Here is a 21407-nt window from a genome sequence, read left to right on the forward strand (position 1 = left end):
TTTATTTACAGCACTAGTTGGCTACACCATTTCATGGCTCAATATTAACCACGTTAGGTGTAATTTTATCATTTAATTAAAACTTTTATTTGTTTGGTTGAAAAATTTAAAGTTAGGCATATATTATTATATTTAGATTGATGAAATTTGTATAATAATATTTTAAGTTATTCAAACTTTTGTGACATTGACAATCAATTATTTTTCTAAATAATTTAAATTTTTAATTATTGTGATTTATAATATTTTTCTTCTATCCTACTAATTAGAAGTGGCAAAGTAAAATTATTATAAAAATACTTGTAATTTTTTTTTTAAGTAATCCCATATAAGAAGTCAAGTTAATTTAAAATATCAAAAATTAATTTATTATTTTATGCCTATTTTATCTTTTTTTTTATTAAATGCTATTATTTTTTAATAATTAAATAACTTATAATAATTAATTATGCATGATGTAGTAAAATCACAGTTGAAGGAGCTGAAACAGTCATGTCATAAATGTCTATTTTAATTTTTTATTAAATATTATTAATTTTTTAATAAGTAAATGATTTATAATAATTAATTAGGGGTAGTGTAGTAAAATGAAGCAGGGATGTCGACTATGAGCAGCCTGCTTTAGCTGCTTCATTCTCACATATTATATAGGAGAAAGTAATATTATTAATTTTTAATACATAAATAACATATAATAATTAATTAAGAGTAATATAGTAAAATTACGAAGTAAACAGCTAAAATAGGAGGAGAGGTAGAAATGTTGATGGAGAACTGTCTGCCTCTCATTTCTTTTTTCTCTTATTAGATAATAAAATTTCATCAAATAGTGCACTCCCGCCAGCCCCCCCTCCCCCGGAAAAAGAATAATAATAATAAATGTCTCATGCATTGCTCTTTCTATTGAAAAATATCAACTTGATCTTATAACATCACTCGATCGATTGAGTGCTATATGATAACATAAGTCAGATAACCAAGACACCAAGTGAAAAGACTTAGAAATTAGAATATATAAGATTATAACACAAGTGCTTTGAAAGACTTGATATCGTAATTACATGGTAAGTATAGTCTTTTGTGCAATTAATCGAATCAATAATACAAAAGTATCGTGTTTCTTAATAATTTAAACAAATCCTAAATTCAATCGCATCATAACATGAGCTTAACGAACTTTAGGCCAAAGAACTATAATTCAATTTGTGCATAAAAAAAATATAATATTAATACGGTAAAAACCTACACGCATCCAAATTATATACCAAATTAATCAATTCTATTATAATTATCTAACTAATTGCGTGTTTATTTTATCTATAATAATAAGGCGCCAAAAGAGGAAGGTGAGCAATCAAAGAATATGTATGGATGTCTTGTTGAAGAGAACAAAAGGAAGCTACGCAAGGAATTTTGGAAAGTTCATATGATATTATGATTAGGAGTTTATTGCAAGTTTGAGTATAAATATCAAAACTCAAATCATTTGAACTTTGTCACTTATATGTGCTATAGGAAATATGGATTCCCATGAAAAGAATTAATTATATGTATGAACTAAGACATATGTTTAGTATATACTAGTATATATATACTGTATAGATATATTTTTTCCTCTTTAGACCTCACTTGATGGAAATATACTGGGTATATTGTTGTTGTTGTTGTTGAGATGGGAGTTGGGACAGCTTTATCTGAAATGACCAAAAATTGCTAAGTGCATGATCAAATTTTAACTAAGAATCAACTCTTCATCTAATTAGTTATTGTAACTTTTCAAAGAATACAATATGCATACAATTTAGAGTATACAAAATATACAAAGATTTAAGTACTTCATGCATCTGTCCTCTTTCTCTATTCTTGTCTTTATTATCTCCAGATTTCATCTTAGGAACAATGCGTCAGAACAGAAAAATATTTGAAAAAAAATTAAAAGTTACAGTAGATATTTCTTTTGACAACACTCAAAACAATTAGTGGAGTAAATGAAAAGAATACACAAACCTCACATCAATTCAAAGTCATATATTTAAATCGCTAAGCTTTATAACTTTAAAAAGAAGGTTATCTTTTTAGGACAAACAAGATAAAAAAAAAAAAATCAACACGATAAATCTGGACGATATACTTTAATGACATGTACTGTTGATGTCCTAAAACATTTCTAATTGTATTAACCATAGAAATAAATCGAGCATTTTGGTACTAATTCGACTATATATGTTCTGTTCGAATCAATTGCACAATTTCTAATTATGAATCCGTCGACTCTATAACTAACATTAGTTTATGACTTTACGTGTAGAGATTGTATTGATTTTGTGCAAAAATATACACTTTGAAACGTGGAAGCATATCTCAGTATGTCAATCAATTGCAACATGATTTTCTATTTTTAAAGAAAATAATACCTGGATGGAATGACGTTAAAGAAGAATGTCACTTACTCCAGTCTCCACCTCCATTTATGGGATGACAAAATCTTTGAATGTCATGATGAGTGAACTCTGCTATGAAATCAAACACGAATAGGCAATACAATAAACAAAAGAAAACAAGAAGAACACACAGATTTTATGTGAAAATCCTAGACGGGAAAAACCACGGGCAGAGAAGGAGAAAAAATTCACTATATCGGAGAAGGATACAAGGAGGAGCGAAATATCAACAACACGTTTAAAACTATCAAAAGCCAATCCTCTAAATCGCACTTATATAATACGTGCGTACACGGAAATCCTAAGCCCCAGAACATACAGGTATGGCTCGATCCCTCCGCTACCACCACAGATCCCTAAGAAATTCTCATAATTACAGTTTTACCAACATGGGTCGCACCAAAATCTTTGCAGACCGGATCAATAAAATTCGGGACACTCTCTCTAACAAACTCTATTTGAGTGGGCCGCATTAAAGCTGATCTGAACATGGTCCAGGTAGATCCATATATATTCATGGGCTGATGGCCCATTAAATTCAATCAAAATTGCTTCAGGCTTTCAGCATAGTCAGGCAAGAATAGCAGATAACCATTAGCATATATATGGTCCATTAGAAAATGGGCCAATTAGGAGGCAGGTCACGACACAATTTGTTGAAGCCCAACTGATCAAAACGCATATTGCCAGTTGGTAGGATTTTCAAGTCACGTGTCACTCGCGAGGATTTCACTAAGGAGTTCAAAATATACCACAACAACATATTCCGTTAATATCACAAGCAGGGTTCAGGGAGGTTGGTGTGTACGTGTATACAGCCTTGTCCCTATCTTTGTGAAGGTAGAATGGTGTTTCTAATAGATCCCGGGCTCAAGTAAAGCTTATCAAAAGCAAGTATGAAAAGGAAAGGGAAAATTTCAGAAAATACAATAGTGATGAAAAAAGTTGTGCCAAAAATATAGGGGAAAAAACAACGACAACACCAAATAATACGGACACACAGTAAGCATATGAAGTAAACAATAAGTTATAATAAAGTCAAAAAATAAAATAGTAAGAGAGTAATAATAACAATAATGTTAATAAAACTAGATAATATTCGAATACCTACTTGTAACTTCCTACCATAGTCACCGAAATTCATTTCTTCCCAGGATAATACCCTTAATAAATTACAGATGAACAATACCTGGTCTAATCACCTCTCCCAGATAATAAGTTCTTAGCATGTACTAAGTTTGAAACAGAGATAGAGTCACATTAAATCTATTGTGTGAACGCAATATCACCATTTTGTCAAGGGATGAGTTGCTACTAGCAGTACTTATTAATGATTCATTAGCAAAGCTTCAAAAATTCTAATCTTTCTTAAGCAACTGAACGTTGTATCAGTCACGAGTTTATTTTACAAAGGTTACTAATTCAAGCTATATATATTATTAGTTAACTACTCCCTAGCTTCACCTCCAAATACTTAGCTTGTTATGTGTCACTTTAATTTTTGAGGATCAAATTATATAAAAGTTGATAACATTTTATACGAAAAGAATTACAACTTGTAATATCTTGTATATAATTTTCACCATATTATAAATCACACCAAGTGAGATTTTTAATTATAATTTTATAGCAGAAAGAGGAGAAAAAAGGATCACATGGGAGCATGTGTGAATAATAATAATAGTAATAAGGTAGTTGGTAAACGATGTTGTACGATGGATATAGTACGGTTGCGACCCACAAAGTCACACGTTCTTTTCTTTCTTCATGTCATATAAAATAATGTAGGATTATTATAATAGGTACATATATGATTGGTGGGCACATCGTCAAATTGAAAAGTCATATATATGTGCACGTAAGTCAATAGCATATCTGAGTTGTCCAATAAAATACTCCAATTTTAGACTACTTAATACTCCTCCCATGGCGTATTTTTGTTTCTTAATTAGGTACAAGTCTTTAACTCAATATTGCAGTCATCCACGAACTTTGGTTTATGACAATTATGCACTCACTTTTCAATTTATATATAATTGTAGACTTCTAATTACAATATGTTTACGAGAAAAAAACATCCAAGTATGTTATATATTATCCAAAATTGAGTTGTTACACTATTGCTCCACTTATGTTTTTTTGTTAGTAAAATTTTCTGGTATTTGTTCTTTATTAATGGAGTTTCAATGTGAAAGACCTGTACAAATTCTTCGAGAAAATAAATATAAATTTATCTCCAATTTTTAATTATAGTTTGAAATTACTGACAGTAAAGCTAAATTAGGGGTCAAGGGTTATAATGAAACTACTAAAGACGAGTACTGCTAAACCAAATGTTTAACAATGTCAAAGTTACTCAATTTTGAATAACCCTATTCCTAAAGTATCTATATTCAGTTTTTCACATCTAGATTATATCATATGTTTCGGATATTCAACTGTATTCGTAATTTCAATTTCTTCCGTTTACTAATCTTGTGGTGGTGTGATAACCCACATCATTCTATTAAATTTCTTATACCGCTCAGAAAAATAAAAGTTTAATTTCACATCCCTGCTGTATTTTCAGACCTAATTAATGTAAGTTTATAAGTTCAGTACCTCAACAACGACCATTATATTCAAAACAAATCTTATAGTCAACCCATATGATGTTGCTGGGAAGGAGGCATTTAATTTACTGCATTTTCCTTTAAATAAAATGCGATTGGTCCCATTTGCTAGCTGTTATAGCATCATTTTGTGAGTCCAAGTCCAACTATTGGAAAAGAGAGTGAACTCTTCATAAAAATTATAATAATAATACTCCCTCCGTTTCATAAAATTATTAAATTTTGACACACATATTAAGAAAAAAACATTAAAAACATAAATTTAACATAACTTTTAATTTTTATCCAAAAAAAAAAAGTTGACCTTGTAATACCTTTTCAAAAATTAATTGGTTGTCAAATCATAAGGGTAAATTTGAAAAAAAATTCAATGATTCACTTATTTTGAAACACCAATAAATATCCCAACAATTCACTTATTCCGAAACGGAAAGAGTAATAAATAAATAAACAGTGAGATAGGGGACAAGAAACCATCTTGAAGAAGGTGAAGTCAATTGAAGACGTCGTTGCACCTATGAAATCAAATCAATTTGATCTTTTAGAAGTTTGTATTTGGTTACTTCAAAAAAATGTCCAACATAAATGCACCGAGATCATGGAGGACATAAAGGATTTGACCTAAGCAAAGAAAAATAGTACTCCTTCCATGTTGGGAACTTGGGATAACTTTATATAAAGAACCTCTAAACTTGACTCTTAAGTGATGCCTGGTCTTAATTACTATCCTTTACCTAGCTTTTTTATTAGTAGTAATTGTTACCCTCTCAAACAAACATATAATTAGGTGATGGAAGGTAATGGAGATCCAATAGCATGATGTATGACTAGACAATCATAAGGAAGTTGCATTGAAGCTTCTATTGAGTTCAAAATTTTCAAGCCAATCCAAATGGAACAAACTTTTACGTGTCTAACAATTATAGCCCCATTTTATTGACTACTCCCCAATCAGTGCAACTATCAGAATAAAAAGGTCTGATTATTCTTTTCTTTCTTCTTGGATCTTGCCAAACTTTTTGAATATTGTAGTAGTTTCGTTTTTTGTTTTTTCAACTTAAAAAGAGCAGAAAAAAGAAAAAGAAAAGAATGGCATTCCCATTGAAACAATTAATTTAACAAAAGAAGAAGTTTGATTAAGCAAAATTACGTACAATAATGTATTTGCTTTTGTGCGTATACCCAAAATTCAAAATCAAAATAAAAGAATGAAAACAACGTTTTTTTTTTGCCTATACCTTTTCTCCATCGTAATAATACAACGCAAAAAGCTATGAACATGTAAATTCATTCTAGTTTCAGCCCCTAATCTCCTAAGAAAAGGATTGTTATAAAAAAAAAAATGAATAAAAGAAAACTATTGGGTAATTGACAGCAAATTTTACAAAACAAGATACAGTAATATATTCTTTAGTTCCCTGGGAAACTGCTAGTGTTGTTGTTATTGCTTGATGGACCAGACATGGTACTGTTGCCGTTGTTGTTGGGATGAGAACCACAACCTATGATGGAGGAGATGGCCGCGGCAAGGGCGGCAGTGAAGTTAGGGTCAGCAGTGATCGCAGCCGTGGCAGCGGAGAGTGTGTCATGAGAAATTGATGGGTGGTGAATATTGTCCTGAGAAACTTGTAAACCCGAAAATTTTGACTGGTTATACATAGCCTGGCCTAAAACCTGAGGCATTTGTGGAGCTGACATTGAAGCGATGAAATTCGGGTGATTAAGTCCAGCTGGTAAAGGGAATTGGAATTGAGCATTATTAGCGTGGTTAACTCTTTGGTGATAATTAGGCAGTGCAGCATTTGAATTTTGGGCTGTGAGGTCCAATGTAACCGTTGGAAATGGAGCAGATGCTGAAATAGTTGCCATGTTTGATGAACATGGAAGCATGGCCCTGGCTAGGAAATTTGTGTTCATAAGTCCATCAGCACTTGGCATGGAACCAGAGAGCAACATGTTTGCTGCTGCTGATGTAGTGGATGCCATTGCCATGGCTGCTGGTGGTAGGGGGTGGTTATGTGTACCTTCGTATGTTGTTATTAAGATTGTCCTGTCCTCCGCACACCTTTGCACCTGCACATTTATGTCACGTAACGCTTAATATTTACAAGTTAAATCCCTTAGTAAAATAGTTTTAGTATGTCCCAATTTATGTTTAAATTGGAAAAACTAGAGCATATATAGATGATTACCTGTTTGCGCACTGGACAACCAACAGCCATCGTGCAACGATAATAAGCACGTGGACACGGATTGCCTTTAGCCATCTTTTGACCATATTTTCTCCACTGGCAGCCATCACTAATCTGCAAAATTTTAAACACACAGTTAACTTTGATGCAACTTTTTTTTTTTAAAAAAAAAAATTATTTTATTCAGGATTGATATTTTAAGTGATGTACCATAGGAGCTTCTGATCGGGCACGGACGGAGACACGAGCTTTCCTCATAGTTGCTTCGGTTGGTTGCTCAACAGGTTTTGATGAATTCATTAATTTAGGGACCTTATTTGGAGCCCAACTTTCAGATTCTGGACTCTCTTCGCGGCCAATTGCCTTATCCCTTGACAATAATTCCATATTGTTGCGAGGTGATCCAGAAAGCGTTCTTTCTTCTGATGAAGTATGGGAATTAGATGGCTCATCCAGTGGATCAGCTTTGGAACCACTTGGGCCCAGCTCCATGAATTGTCTTGGAACTATGGTCCCTTCTTTCTCTTGCTTCTTTTCGTCATTAAACTTGGCTTCGACAACCTACAGAAATTAAAGAATGTTAACATTTTACATCCGATATACTGTTTAAATTCTACTGTATATATGTGTACCAACCGTGTTCTTTTTTCTTTTTGCATAACTAGGAAATTTATATGGTAATTACAATTTACATGTTCATTTCTTTAACGAACATTGGTTGATAACCAGATAGAAAGGATAATTAATCTGTTATAGTAAATTAAATTACACTGATCGTGCAAAATTATATGGTACACACAATTATTTAGAATTATTACAGTACTATTTTAATGTACTTTTGGGAAAGTACCTCATGGGCATGTGTACTTTCAGTTCTTGAAATCATTTGTTGCTGCTGTTGTTGTTGCTGCTGCTGTTGCATGAGTGTAACAAGATGCATCTGAAGTGCAGAATAACTGTTATTAACTTGAGTAAGCATCCCTTTTAAACGCTGATTTTCGGAATTCATCCTCTGAAGCTCAACTTGCAATTGCGCCAACTGCTATACATATAAATTAAGACGAAAAAAATTAGAAGACTATAATTCATCTCCCAAATCAAAATACAGTTATGTAACATAAAAAGTTAAAATAACAAAGTTTCATCAATGGAAAATCGAAGTCCACAAGTTTAGTTTCTTTTTCTTTTTTCCTTTCCAGTGTAAACTAATAAATAATTGCACGTCAAAATACCTGAATTTTAGCTCGTTTATCTTCAAGTACTAATTCCGATGAAATCCCATCATCTACTGTTGATTGATCACTTCCAGCGTTTGCAATCACAAGTTGTAATCCAGTCTACACAATTGAATAATAACAAACAATCGTTATCAATTGAAATTATTGGTCCATCCAAAAATTAAATTATGACGTAGTGTATCAAACTCTGATTATATTTGTTCCTCGTAACGCTTGTTCAATCCAAAACAATGAATCGTTATTAAAAAAAGATGAAGGGATGATACTTACATTTACAACACATTGATCAGTCCTGTCACCCTGAGAATTCTCCTTCTTTACAATAGGCTTTTTCTCAGAGAAGAAGTCAACTTCATTAACGATGGCACGTTTATCATCGGAGCTGGGAAACATTTCAGCAGGGTTCAATCTTGGACTTAAATTAAAACCAAAAACAGGCTTGTTCATGAAGAAACCAACTTTATCAGAAGAAGAAGAACTTTCAAGGGTAAGACCCCATCCTTTGTCCATAAAATATCAAAGTTGGAAAATACTAATATAGAGCAGTGCTATATATTAGAAGATCAAAAGGCAAAGGGGAGAAGCAAAGTTGGAAAATATAGAGATAGAAATATTATGATAAATTGAAGAATCTAAGAAGTTTTTCGTAGATGCAATGAACGCTGCTATAAAAAGACTTGAGATTGGGTGGTAGCTTCCGCGAAGGTTACGTAGACCAAGAAAACTACTCTTTTTTTAATTTACAAAAAAAAAAAAACTCTATCCTCCCACAAATGGTCACTGTTACTGTTTAGACACTCAACAGTTTTTTTACTTAACTCCTACTTTTTCAAATTCTTCTACATATAAATTACTAAGCGAATACATTATTTTCGATAGATCACCCGACTCAAAAAATAAAAAGGTATGAAAGCAAAGGGACAACAAAATGACGATGCTCGTAACAAGTGTAGCAATCGATATATTAAAACTATACGATTAAATAATATTTTGCTATCTTCCGCGTATCTTTAACTTACGACCCCACAAAATTCACGAGTTTTTTTTATATTCTTAAACTCATGTCAAATTAAAATCATTATAAACTAAAATCTAAACTTACCAAAAAAGCAATTGAGTTCATCCTTTTGATAAAAATAATAAACTCATTTTAATTACCTTCTAAGTATTTCAAAAGAATTTCCTTCTTGAAAGTATTTTTTTACTTCAAATTTTAATTTTAAGAACCAAAAAAGGAAAGAGGGTGTGGTCAAAAGTGAGAAAAGATAAAGAGAAAAGGGAACTCTATCTGAATGGTGAAAATGAAGGCAACGTAAGGTGGTGCGTCATTGTATTGATGACAGGTGTCAATTAGTGGGACCCAAAAGGTGAGAAAAAAGCGTGGAAGAAGAGTTTCGTCTCAAAGGGTCAAGACTCAGTTTGACTCGTTCCTATATAAAGTAATACTACTATCACTTTTATTTAATTTTATTTTTTAAAAGAATTATTCAATTTTAAATATGTAGTTCAAAAATGAGGAGTTATTCAAAATTTTGATCTATTTTATCTTATGTCATTAACAGATAGTAAAAAAAACTTTTTTATCCATTGATGTTTTGTGTTGATATAATATAAACAAATAAAAATAAATGAAGAAGCGAGAAGAAATCCACCGGCCCGAACGGTGCGGCGCGTCCCACGTGATGCAAAAGAAAAAGTATGAGAATAAAGTCAACGGATTTGACGGGCTAACTTTTCGGGTCACATTGACGACTGAGTAATCCGATTTGTTCTCTTTTAAAAAAACAAAAAATAAAATATTTACTTGTGCTTACTTCACAATTTTATCTAACATAAAATTCTTTATTTTAAAGTCTTTAGAATCACGTAGATAACGTGATTTGTTGTAGCTTTCAGGTTTATAAAGTCGCACAGCCATACAAATTTATACAGCATATTCCAAAAATCAGAATTTTATTGAAAAAGTTTGCGTTGAGATAAACTATATCAATTAATTAAATTAAAATGGGATATGTATAATTTAAGTGATTTAATTAAATTAAAATACACTACTTAAGTAGGAACAAATTGTGATAATCGGATGCAAATAAATTTTAATCTAATCTTTTTTTGATGAATTTGATTTTTGATTATATAATAATCGCGTCTTATAAATAAATGTATTTGTGTAAGAATTGACCTTCTAAGATAGTTGGATGGAGTGTTTATTGGTACTCCAGCGTATTACGATTTGTGTGAATTTTTGTATGTGGAAATGACAAATTATGTCATGTTATTGTGGAATTGCCTCTCTATTCTCTTATAAATATAAGAGTAAGGTTTATGTATAACGGATCACACTAAATATATTAATGTCGTCGTTATCATCTCAAAGTTTTACATGTAAGAAGTTATGTTGGAATTCACTAGCTTTGTTTGGTTCTTTATTTAGTAAAATAATAAAATAGCACACCAGATGAAGCACGTTACGATCCCTAGGGGAGGGACCATCTGTTGACTCTTTTGGCTACTACATACTTCTCTAGATTTTTGAGGTCCTAAGTCCTACTAGAGGTGTCCATAAAGGGGACTTGTTGACGTTAAATGCGTTATTCATTTACTCAAAGTAATTTATGCTAAAATAGACTAAAATAAGATTTATAAGTTTAATCTTGGTAATGCTTACTAAGTGTCTATTTGATCGTACGATATGAAATTATTGTTTCAAATCATGTATGAGCTTTTGAGATAATGTAGAAATTTTTTGGAACATGCAATTTCAACTTTTTAAGTTATATGTTTTTCATAAACATGAAAATCTCAAACATTGAGAAAACTATTTTCGACATTAAGTGTTTTTTTTTTCTAACTTCACTAATCATGTTTACTTATGATTTTATATCAGTAGTTTATACGCTTAACATACTCGTTATATTTTATTTTATATATCGTAGATGTATGATCGCTAAGAATGAAAGTGTCTGACATCTGTTTACTTTGAATTAATGAGGGTAAGTTGGAGTTTGGTTCAATTTTTTTGCAATCTAGAAATCTATTATGTATAGTTAGATTGTGCAGTCTTGTTTCAATTGATAATTAAGCTAATTAGTAGTTCATTAAATCGAGTTTAAAGTCAATGAATTGTGGGCTACTTGATAAAAGTAGCCTCCCCCTACCTATAAACATCACCATCTACTTTCACTTGCTGAATGATAGTTGCTTCATTTTATTTGATTCTTTTATTAAATAATACTCCCTTCGTTTCATAATAAATAAATTGTTGAATTTTGACACACATATTAAGAAAAAACATTAAAGACATAAATTTAACACAATTTTTCATTTTTACCCCAAAAAAGAAAAAACTGATCTTGTAATACCTTTTTAAAAGTTAATTGATTGTCAAATCATAAGAGCAAATTTAAAAAAAAATCAATAATTCACTTATTTTGAAGCACCAATAAATACTCTAATAATTCATTTATTCTAAAACGGAGGGAGTACTGTAGTTTCTTTATTTGTCTAGTTTATAATTGAAAAGAGTTTATTATTTTCTTTTAATATTATTCATATTATGAAATAACTATATAAAATTTATGTATTAAAAGCTAGATTTTTAAAATATAATTAACAAAATTAATTTAATAAAATAAACACGTAAAAATGTTTTCGAGTGCAGAAAATCGAAACGGAGGGACTACCACTTAATACCCACCTGCTCTATTTAGTCATTTTCTAATTCTAACCAGCTATTGACTTTCATTAACTTCTCTGATTTAATCACTTAATTACTCCTTTGTTCAACAATATTTGTCTATTGTTTACTTTACAAATAACTTAAAAAATACAGTAATAATTATTATATTATGTCATTTTTTAAAATAATAAATTTAATATTTTAAAAAATGCATTGGATAATGAATAGCGAGTATTTAATATCAGGTAAAATGGCCAGAAATGCTAAATTATTCATTTATTTTCAAATTGAACAAATATTACCTAATATCTATTTTTAATACTATAAACAAATAAAAATAAACGAAAAAAATAGTAAATTTGATTATTCTAATTTAACAAAATGCCTCTGAAGGAACTAATTAATAAGGTTGATACGTACAGAAAGTTACGTACGATTCCCAAAAGGAAATAGAGAACAAGAAGAGTTTTGAAGTATAAAATGAAGAGGAATTAGGAAAATACTTCCTCCGTTCTTGTTTGACTTGACATGAATAAAATAATTATTTTGCTATATGACTCTTAATTATTGCTTTCTTTATTTCATTTTATTTGGCTCAAATTTGTCACTTTTCATTTAAAATAAGCAGTTTATTTTATTAAACTCAACTTATTAATTATGCTTTAAAATTTAAATTTGAGTACTATTATTTTAAATAATTAACTAATATAAAAGTATTATTGAAAAACATACTATAAAATTTACTTGATTTGTTAAAATGAACAAATAGAAAAAAATTATCCTTAATATAAGGATCAAGTAAAAATAAAATGAAGTGATAAACAGTGTATAAAATTACAAATTATTTATTAATTTGTTAAACTGAATAAACAAAAAAAAATATCAATATATTTTCGATAAGGTGAAGAAATAAAAATGAATGTAGAAATTAACGCACCAATTATATGATTTGAATATTTGGAAGCAGTGGAAAAAATTGTCATTTGGGATGTCGGTCATACTTTTGGGAAAAAGAAAATTGGATGGCCAAGTGTATCTCTGCACGCTTTTAGACCAAAAGAAAATTTTGATTTGATCGTAGAAAAAAGAGTTCATACCAGTTGACATTGTCATTCCTACAGTTGTAATTATTTTGTTCATCAATCTGGTTCTTTTATTTGTTCGGTATTACATTTTTATGTTCATTTTCTTGTAAATTTAACCCAAGCTAAAACATGAGAAGAAGACACTTTATCTTGGTTTACTTTTATGAATTAAATAGCCAGCTATTATCTTACTTTTTTTCTAAAAATTACACAAACCCATAACTTAAATTTCACTTATTACAAAAAAAAAATTTATCTCTCCAAATACATTACATAAATCATATTTTTCTCTAAAAATACGTATACATAGCTTTCTATGTATATGTAGGTTATGTATATGAATCGACTTTGTTATGTATATGTCGGCTTTGTTATGTATATATCGACCCTGTCATACTCGTTAGAGTATTTATATGAATAGTTCTTATTATGTATATGTCGGCCTAATCATGTATATGAATTGAGAGAGAGTAAAGTAATTAAGAAAGTGGGAGAAAGTGTAAATAATTCTAGTAAGGTTGAGATTTTTGTTATTCTTACTCATTTTTTTTTATGGCTATTGTATTCATTCATGCTAGTAACTAGCTATTGTGGTATTCATAAAAGTAAGATACGACAAAAGTATTTTCTTCGTATATTTTACAAGCTTCGTCACTATCTTATGAATAATTATATGTAGTTATATTTTATGTAATGTAATATATAATATAGAAATTCTTTTATTCCAACACATAAGTTAAACTTTCTACCTTCAAAAAATATGGAAAGGTTTCTTCTATATATCAATCATAGAACGAAAAAAGGAAAAAAAAATTGAAAATTTACTCTTTGTGAAAAAAATTTCTCATTATTATAACATCAATAATAACAATAACATATTCAGTATTGGCTTATGAGATCTTAAAAAAAAAGTGTATGATAAACACGATTTTTATCTTATAAAGTAAGATAATAATTTTTGATATTTTTTTCGACCGAAGTTCTCGTCATCACAATGATCGGCTAAAGTTTTCCGTCTAATCAATCGGTAGAACCAGTGGCGCTGACAGTGGTCTGAAATTGACCATATTTATGTATTTTAAGTCCTTGACTAAATTTAATTAATCTGAGTACATACTAGAGAATCTCAACCACCTATTAGGAAAAAAACTTACAAATTATCCAATAAAGGTTGGTGTATAAATCTAGGAAAATAATAATAATAAAAATTGTGCCACCGTCTAATTTGAACAAAACTAGATTCCTTGGAGAAGGTGAGAGAATACAATTTGCAAACTTTTGCTTTACTTTAACATAAATGCAACATTATAATGAAGTACTTGACAAGAACTTAATCACCCCATGTCAAATTGAATATTTTACCTTACAAGTGAAGTGCTAAGCCTAAGTTAAAATGAAAGTACAATCACTTACTTGCAGTTGAGTACTGATTAAAGTTTATATATATGCAAATTATTGTAGTATTGATTTGATGTGAATTTCGAGTAAAAATGAATGGAAGTATATATAAGTTTTTTTTTTTCAGTCGAACAGTAGTGATTAGTCTAAAGCTCGGTATTCATAAATTGGATCAGTACACATTGATAGAAATTTAACATATCTTGACCCGTTTTTATCAATTAATACTAGAATAAATCCAATTAAAGTTGGTATAATCCATAGACAATTAGTACATGTGCAATTTCTAAAAGCTAAATTGAACAAAACAAGATTCATGAGAAAGGGTGGAGAAAAAGAAAGAAAAAGGCAAAGCTCAAGAAGAATGTGTTGTTTTCTTGGTTCTTTTTCTCTTTTGGAAGGGGGGAAAGTTTTTGTTTTGTTCATATTTTGTGTAGAATTTGTATAGTAGAAAAAGTTGTTCTGGTTTAATACAATCAAAAGAATGGCTGCTGGGACATGCAAAACATATATTCAACTCATTGGGATCTTCAAAAAAAAGGCTCTTAATTCAAAAATCTGGTTGGACTAAATGAGAAGTTGGACAATTTGTTTTCTTCATTACGACTAGAGTTAAATAACGTAACCAAACAGCCCGCAGGAAATAGGTCAAATTAAATTGCTTCAATTTTCTATATCACATGACAATTTGACAACTACTAAAATGTCATTTTGTGATTTTCCGTTTCAAATGATATGATCTTATTAGGGATGCACGTGGTATGATATTGTATGATACGATATTAAAAAATTTAATTTAATATTTTTTATTTTTTAAAAATATTATATTATTGTATTATCGTATCAAATTAATTCGATATATAATTTATTTTTTTTAATTTTTTGGGTTTCTCATTCGATGTTTGGTATCTGCATTGGAGTCCAACTAATTCGAATTCAAGCCGGGTAGAGCCCCATTCGGAGGATAGCACTTCCTACCAAAGATTTTTTCATACGCATGACTAGAATTCGATATATAATTCAAAATAGCTCAGTTTGATTTCGTATTTTGCGGAACAGTAAATCAATAATTATAATTTGTTCGAATTCGACTTCAAACATGTATAAAATTAATAAATCTTATTAATTAGTATTAAATGTTTCCTGTGTCAAAGATGAAAGACACTAATTACTCCCTCCATCTATAAATATTTTTTCACTTTTGACTTGACACATATCTTAATAAACAATAAATAGTGGAATGATTTTATTGTATAATTCTTTGAATATAATAAATATTTTGTTTTGAGAAAAAAACAATGAGTGATATATTGTATTTAATACCAAGTGTAAACTGAATAAAAATAGATAAATTATTATCCATTGACTTTATAAATTGTATAAGTATTGTTAAACATTTCAAAATAAAAAATAGATAAGTAAAATAGACGGAGGAAGTAATTAAGTACTCCTCTCCTTCTTCTCACTGTCCAAAATTAGAGCCATATTGTTTGGTCTCCCTTTGTAGCCATCATCTCATGACTTTCTTAATTCCTTTGTTTTTCTATTATTAGTATATATATCAGCTGAATATTATATTTCGAACCCTGGCAACCTCAAAAACATGCAAAAGAAGTAACAAAGTCCTCTATATATCAACCAAAAAAAAATAAAAGGAGACTAAAAGAGTTCACGAAGAAAGAAGAAATTTGCAAGATAAAAAAGAAATAGCCCCTTTTGCAAATAAAAGGACATTGCTGTAAAAGAAATTTTTGGTTCATATATTATGTAAAAAAATCAAAGATCATAGGTAGGAATGCCAACTCGAGAGATCAAATTTGGTTTGTCTTAATAAATAAACGGATTATTAACATGTCCAAAGATTACTTCGGCCGAGCATAGTTGTCAAAATAATCTAATTAATCAATCACTCATAACACAACGTAACCTCAATTCTTATCAAGTTTTATTTTTATATAATTATTTTGTTAATATTTTTTATATATAAATATTTTAATAAGGTGTATTATGAATCAATTACTAACCTATATATCCACCTATTATTTAAACGGCTCGAATTTAAAAAGTCAAAATAGATTAAAATATAAATACCCACGTTACTAATTCATTCAAACTAAAATATTTGAGGAACGAACTAACTTTGCAGCCCTTAAAGGGAGGTAATAAGCAAGAAGACAATTTAATGTGACCACTGGCTAGCGGTGGATTGTCAAAAGTGAATAAAATAAAATAAAACAGACAAAATCGAGGTTGAAGACAAAAAGAGAGTTGACTAAGATTTGTTTGGCCCAAGTTGCTTGCTCTCCATGACGTAGAAAATTGGTACCCATTGTTAGGCTTTGATTGGACAAAATTTTAGAAAAAGTGAAAAGAAAAGAAAGACATAGCATTGAATTCTTGTGAAGATGGACAATACTTTACGTGCAGATATTATAGAACAATATAGTGACATTTCACACGGGCTTCATCATTCATATTTCATATGTACACGGCTACAAAAGACTTTCAATCAAAAATCTTATATGCTAGATCACACTCCTTATTTCCAAATTAAAATTATCTATATAATTGAAGCGCTGGTTTCGACCAGCTGCTTCATTATTTACTATATTTTATTTATTATATTATTTATAATTGCTTCATAATTTATTATATTCTTTTTAATTTATTATTATAAGTTATTTATATATTAAAATTAATAATATTTTTTACTATATTATCCTAATTAATTATTATAAATCATTTATATATTAGAATTAGTAATATTTAATTACAAAATAGATATTTATGATGTTTGTTTCATCTGTTTTAACCGTGATTTTACTATATCATTCCTAATTAATTCTTATAAGTCATTTATGTATTAGAAATTAATAATATTTAATTAAAAAAATAAATGACATGTCTGTTGTAGCTGTTTCAATCATAATTTTGCTAAATATAGCTCATAATTAGTTATTATGAGTCATCTAAGTATTGAAAATTTAATAATATTTAAAAAAATAAAATAAACATAAAATGATAAATTAACTTTTGATGTATTAAATTAAGTTGATCTCCTTCAACCGTGATTTTACCGTATCACCCCTAATTAATTATTATAAGTCATTTACGTATTAAAAAATTCATAATATTTAATTAAAACATTGGTTTTGACATGGCTGCTTTAAGAGTTGCGCCATGATTTTACTATATCACCCCTAATTAATTATTATAAGTCATTTATGTATTATCATATTAATAGTATTTGATTAAAACAAGAAAAATATGTGTTTATGAAATGTTTGTTGCAGCTGCTTCAACCATAATTTTACTAAATATCGCTCCTAATTAATTATGATGAGTCATTTAAGTATTAAAAAAATAATAATATTTAATAAAAGCATCGGTTTCGACCAACTGCATCATTATTTACTATATTACCCCTAATTGCTTCGTGATTTATCATGTTACCCCTAATTAATTATTATAAGTCATTTATATATTAGAATTAATAATTTTTTTACTATATTATCCCTAATTAATTATTATAAGTCATTTATATATTAAAATTAATAATATTTAATTAAAAATAGATATTTATGATGTTTGTTTCAGCTGCTTTAACCGTGATTTTACTATATCATTCCTAATTATTATTATAAGTCATTTATGTATTAAAAAAATTAATAATATTTAATTAAAAAAATAGATGACATATCTGTTGCAGCTGCTTCAACCATAATTTTGCTAAATATCGCTCATAATTAATTATTATGAGTCATATAAGTGTTAAAAATTTAATAATATTTTAAAAAATAAAATAAACATAAAACGATAATTTAACTTTTGATGTATTAAATTATGTTGACCTCCTTCAACCGTGATTTTACCGTATCATCCCTAATTAATTATTATAAGTCATTTATGTATTAAAAAAATCATAATATTTAATTAAAACATTGGTTTCGACATGGCTGCTTCATGAGTTGCGTCATGATTTTACTATATCACCCCTAACTACTTATTATAAATCATTTATGTATTAACATATTAATAATATTTAATTAAAACAAGAAAAAATATGCGTTTATGACATGTTTGTTGTAGCTGCTTCAACCATAATTTTACTAAATATCGCTCCTAATTAACTATGATGAGTCATCTAAATATTAAAAAATTAATAATATTTAATAAAATGATCAAATCGATAAATGATAAATTAACTCTTGATGCTTTAAATTAAGTTGGCGTCCTTCAACCTTGATTTTACTGTATTACTCCTAATTAATTATTGTAGGTCATTTATGTATTAAAAAAATAATAATATTTAATTTAAAAAGAAAAATAGACATTTATGACGTGTCTATTTCAGCTGCTTCAATTGTGATTTTACTAAATACCGCCCTTAATTAATCATCTAAGTATTAAAAAATTAATGATATTTAATAAAAAAGATAAAATAGACATAAAATAATAAGCAGGCAGCGGATCAACATGTTTTTTTGTATTGCTTACTTAGATACTTCCTTTTATATTTGCTTATTTTACTTTCAATTTTAATCTATTATATATTTGAGAATTACGTAAAAATATTTTAAATCATAATAATTAACAATTTAAAGTAATTAAAAAGACATAAAATTTTTTGGTTGACTCTCTAAATTTTATTACTGTCACATAAATTGGAACAGAAGAAAAAGTACTACAAATCACAACAATTAATAATTTAAAGTATTTTTAAAATATGTAAAAAATTTAGTTAACTCTAAAAAATTGTATCAATATCACATAAATTGAGACAGAGGGTATAACATATATCATTTAAAAATTACATAAAAAGTTTTATAAATCACAATAGTTAATCTTGAAAATATTTTTCTCGTTGCCACCTCAATTCTAACTGTTGTTATATTTGAATATCTAGATCTGATAATATTGTGCACTCATCTATAAGAATTTCTTAACTTAGTAGTGATTCAAAACATTTCAATATTTGTATTTATAAGTGTTTTGTTTTTGAGAGGATGATCTAAGACTTTGTTGTTAATTGAAGTATCTTCTGTTCCAGTTTTTGTATGAAATAATCCTATGAATATTAGTTCTACATCTTTTCTATATTTTGTAACAAGTCTCAATGTTGTCATCAAACAATTAAAATAGCCCGACTACACGACATATCACACTTTCTTATCATGTGAAAAAACTATCTCATAAAACTTCACTCCTTAGCGAGTACCGTCAAATAGTTATTATTTAAAATGTTAGCATTTTAAATCAATGTACATTTATGTTTGTATCTCATCAATATTAAATTTTAGTGCTAAAAAATGTCTATAGTGTTGGGCCCGTGCTGACACGGGCCATGCACCTCTAGTTATCTTTATACATTCCACATAATCAACACTCGTTAATTACTAATCAAATCGTGTTTGTTTATTAGGATTGTGCACAAATTGAATCAATTCAAATATTTAGATTAATTCGAAGTGATTTGGGTAATTTGATTTAGATTATACAATTTAAATTTATTTACGAATTTAATTTTAGAATATTTCAGTTTTACGAATTGATTTTCGTTGGGTGTGTTTACAATCCAAATCGATTTAAAAGATGAAAATTTATACAAATATATAATGGTAATATTATTTATTAGTTACTTAAAATGCTAAAACCTAAAGCAAACTCTTTATATTGTATATGGAAATGACAATTCAATTTTAAACTAGTAATTCAATGTTACTTTAGGTAACTTAAAGCCTAAATTTAAGATTTTTGTCATTTGTGTTTGCTCTAAAATTAAAATGACAAAAATTATTTGTTGAAATTTCTAAATTGAGCAGATTGATTTGTAAAATCAAATCAATATAATACAAAATGAATGGATCGAGTTAAGATAAGAATTTTAACAAATTGAAAATCGCTCCAAATAAATTAGTGAACATGCCTATTGTTTATGCAATCCTTCAATTATTTTTCTATCTCTCGGACAACCGCCCTTAATTACGAATACAAAAAGACTTTTGAGTATATAGTCCTACAATAATACTCCTTGTAAGTTGTAATAGTTGTTATAGTGGCAGTTTATAATTTTTGAATATCTTTGAAAACCTATATATCCTCCAGTGTCCCCACTCCCCACCCCAATTTCTAATCGAGTTCAAACCTAATTCTCCAGCCATGCTATTTTTGTGTGTGTTTTCAAGCTGGCGTTGAATGGTAATAGTATGTGAAAATATAAACAAGTCCCTCTTTCTTTTTTTCAACCTTTCCAGCTAATTTTGGCAACTAATTTTCTTTTATTGTTAATAGTTCTCAAATTCTATAAGTAATCCACGTCTTTGGTGACTTGAGTAAATAAATTTATAAGGTAGTTTTCTTAATTATATTAATTAGTGGAAAAAATACAAAGAGAAAATGACTACAGTAGTGTTTTGGTATATTATCTTTCAATTAATATCAATGACATCTAAGAAATGTTATCCAAATAAAAAAGGAATCAAAGCTTAGACTTTGCCCATCACGAGAGTGACATAGTTGAAGTTGGTGCTCAATATGTGGCTAAGTATGCATTTTTCCTATATTTGTATCAGCACATATATGACTTGGTTTTGCCTTATTCAATAAGATCAAAAGATAAATTAAGAAAATATTTTGTCGTCTTTGTAATTTCTAGGAAAATAACGTTCAAAATACGTTACCTGATTATGAACTATTGAAGATTTTGTCATATATATTTGATGTTACTAATATATAACCAAGATTGCGTTATTTCCCCCAGTTGCT

The 21407-nt window shown here is 28.7% G+C and overlaps 1 protein-coding gene across 2 annotated transcripts; it reads right to left on the minus strand.

Moving 5' to 3' along the window:
* Positions 1-6167: 6167 nt before the first annotated feature.
* On the minus strand, positions 6168-9301 carry LOC107859607 (probable WRKY transcription factor 31). Of its 2 annotated transcripts, none has more exons than XM_016704664.2 (6): positions 8754-9301; positions 8478-8582; positions 8096-8287; positions 7456-7806; positions 7246-7359; positions 6168-7126 (listed from the first exon to the last, which is right to left on the minus strand). In XM_016704664.2, the coding sequence occupies exons 1-6, from the start codon at positions 8991-8993 to the stop codon at positions 6464-6466; spliced, it is 1665 nt and encodes a 554-aa protein (XP_016560150.1). In that variant the 5' UTR covers positions 8994-9301; the 3' UTR covers positions 6168-6463.
* Positions 9302-21407: the final 12106 nt, after the last annotated feature.

Source organism: Capsicum annuum, chromosome 2 (assembly GCF_002878395.1).
Source record: "Capsicum annuum cultivar UCD-10X-F1 chromosome 2, UCD10Xv1.1, whole genome shotgun sequence".
In the NCBI taxonomy this organism is placed as follows: Eukaryota; Viridiplantae; Streptophyta; class Magnoliopsida; order Solanales; family Solanaceae; genus Capsicum; species Capsicum annuum.

Excerpts from the sequence above, each read along its gene's own strand:
- LOC107859607 (XM_016704664.2), bottom strand. The coding sequence starts at position 8,993 with ATGGACAAAGGATGGGGTCTTACCCTTGAAAGTTCTTCTTCTTCTGAT. Across the intron at positions 8,583-8,753 it reads CTGATCAATGTGTTGTAAAT|ACTGGATTACAACTTGTGAT; the intron begins GTAAGTATCATC and ends TCAATTGTGTAG. Across the intron at positions 7,807-8,095 it reads AAAGTACACATGCCCATGAG|GTTGTCGAAGCCAAGTTTAA; the intron begins GTACTTTCCCAA and ends TAATTTCTGTAG.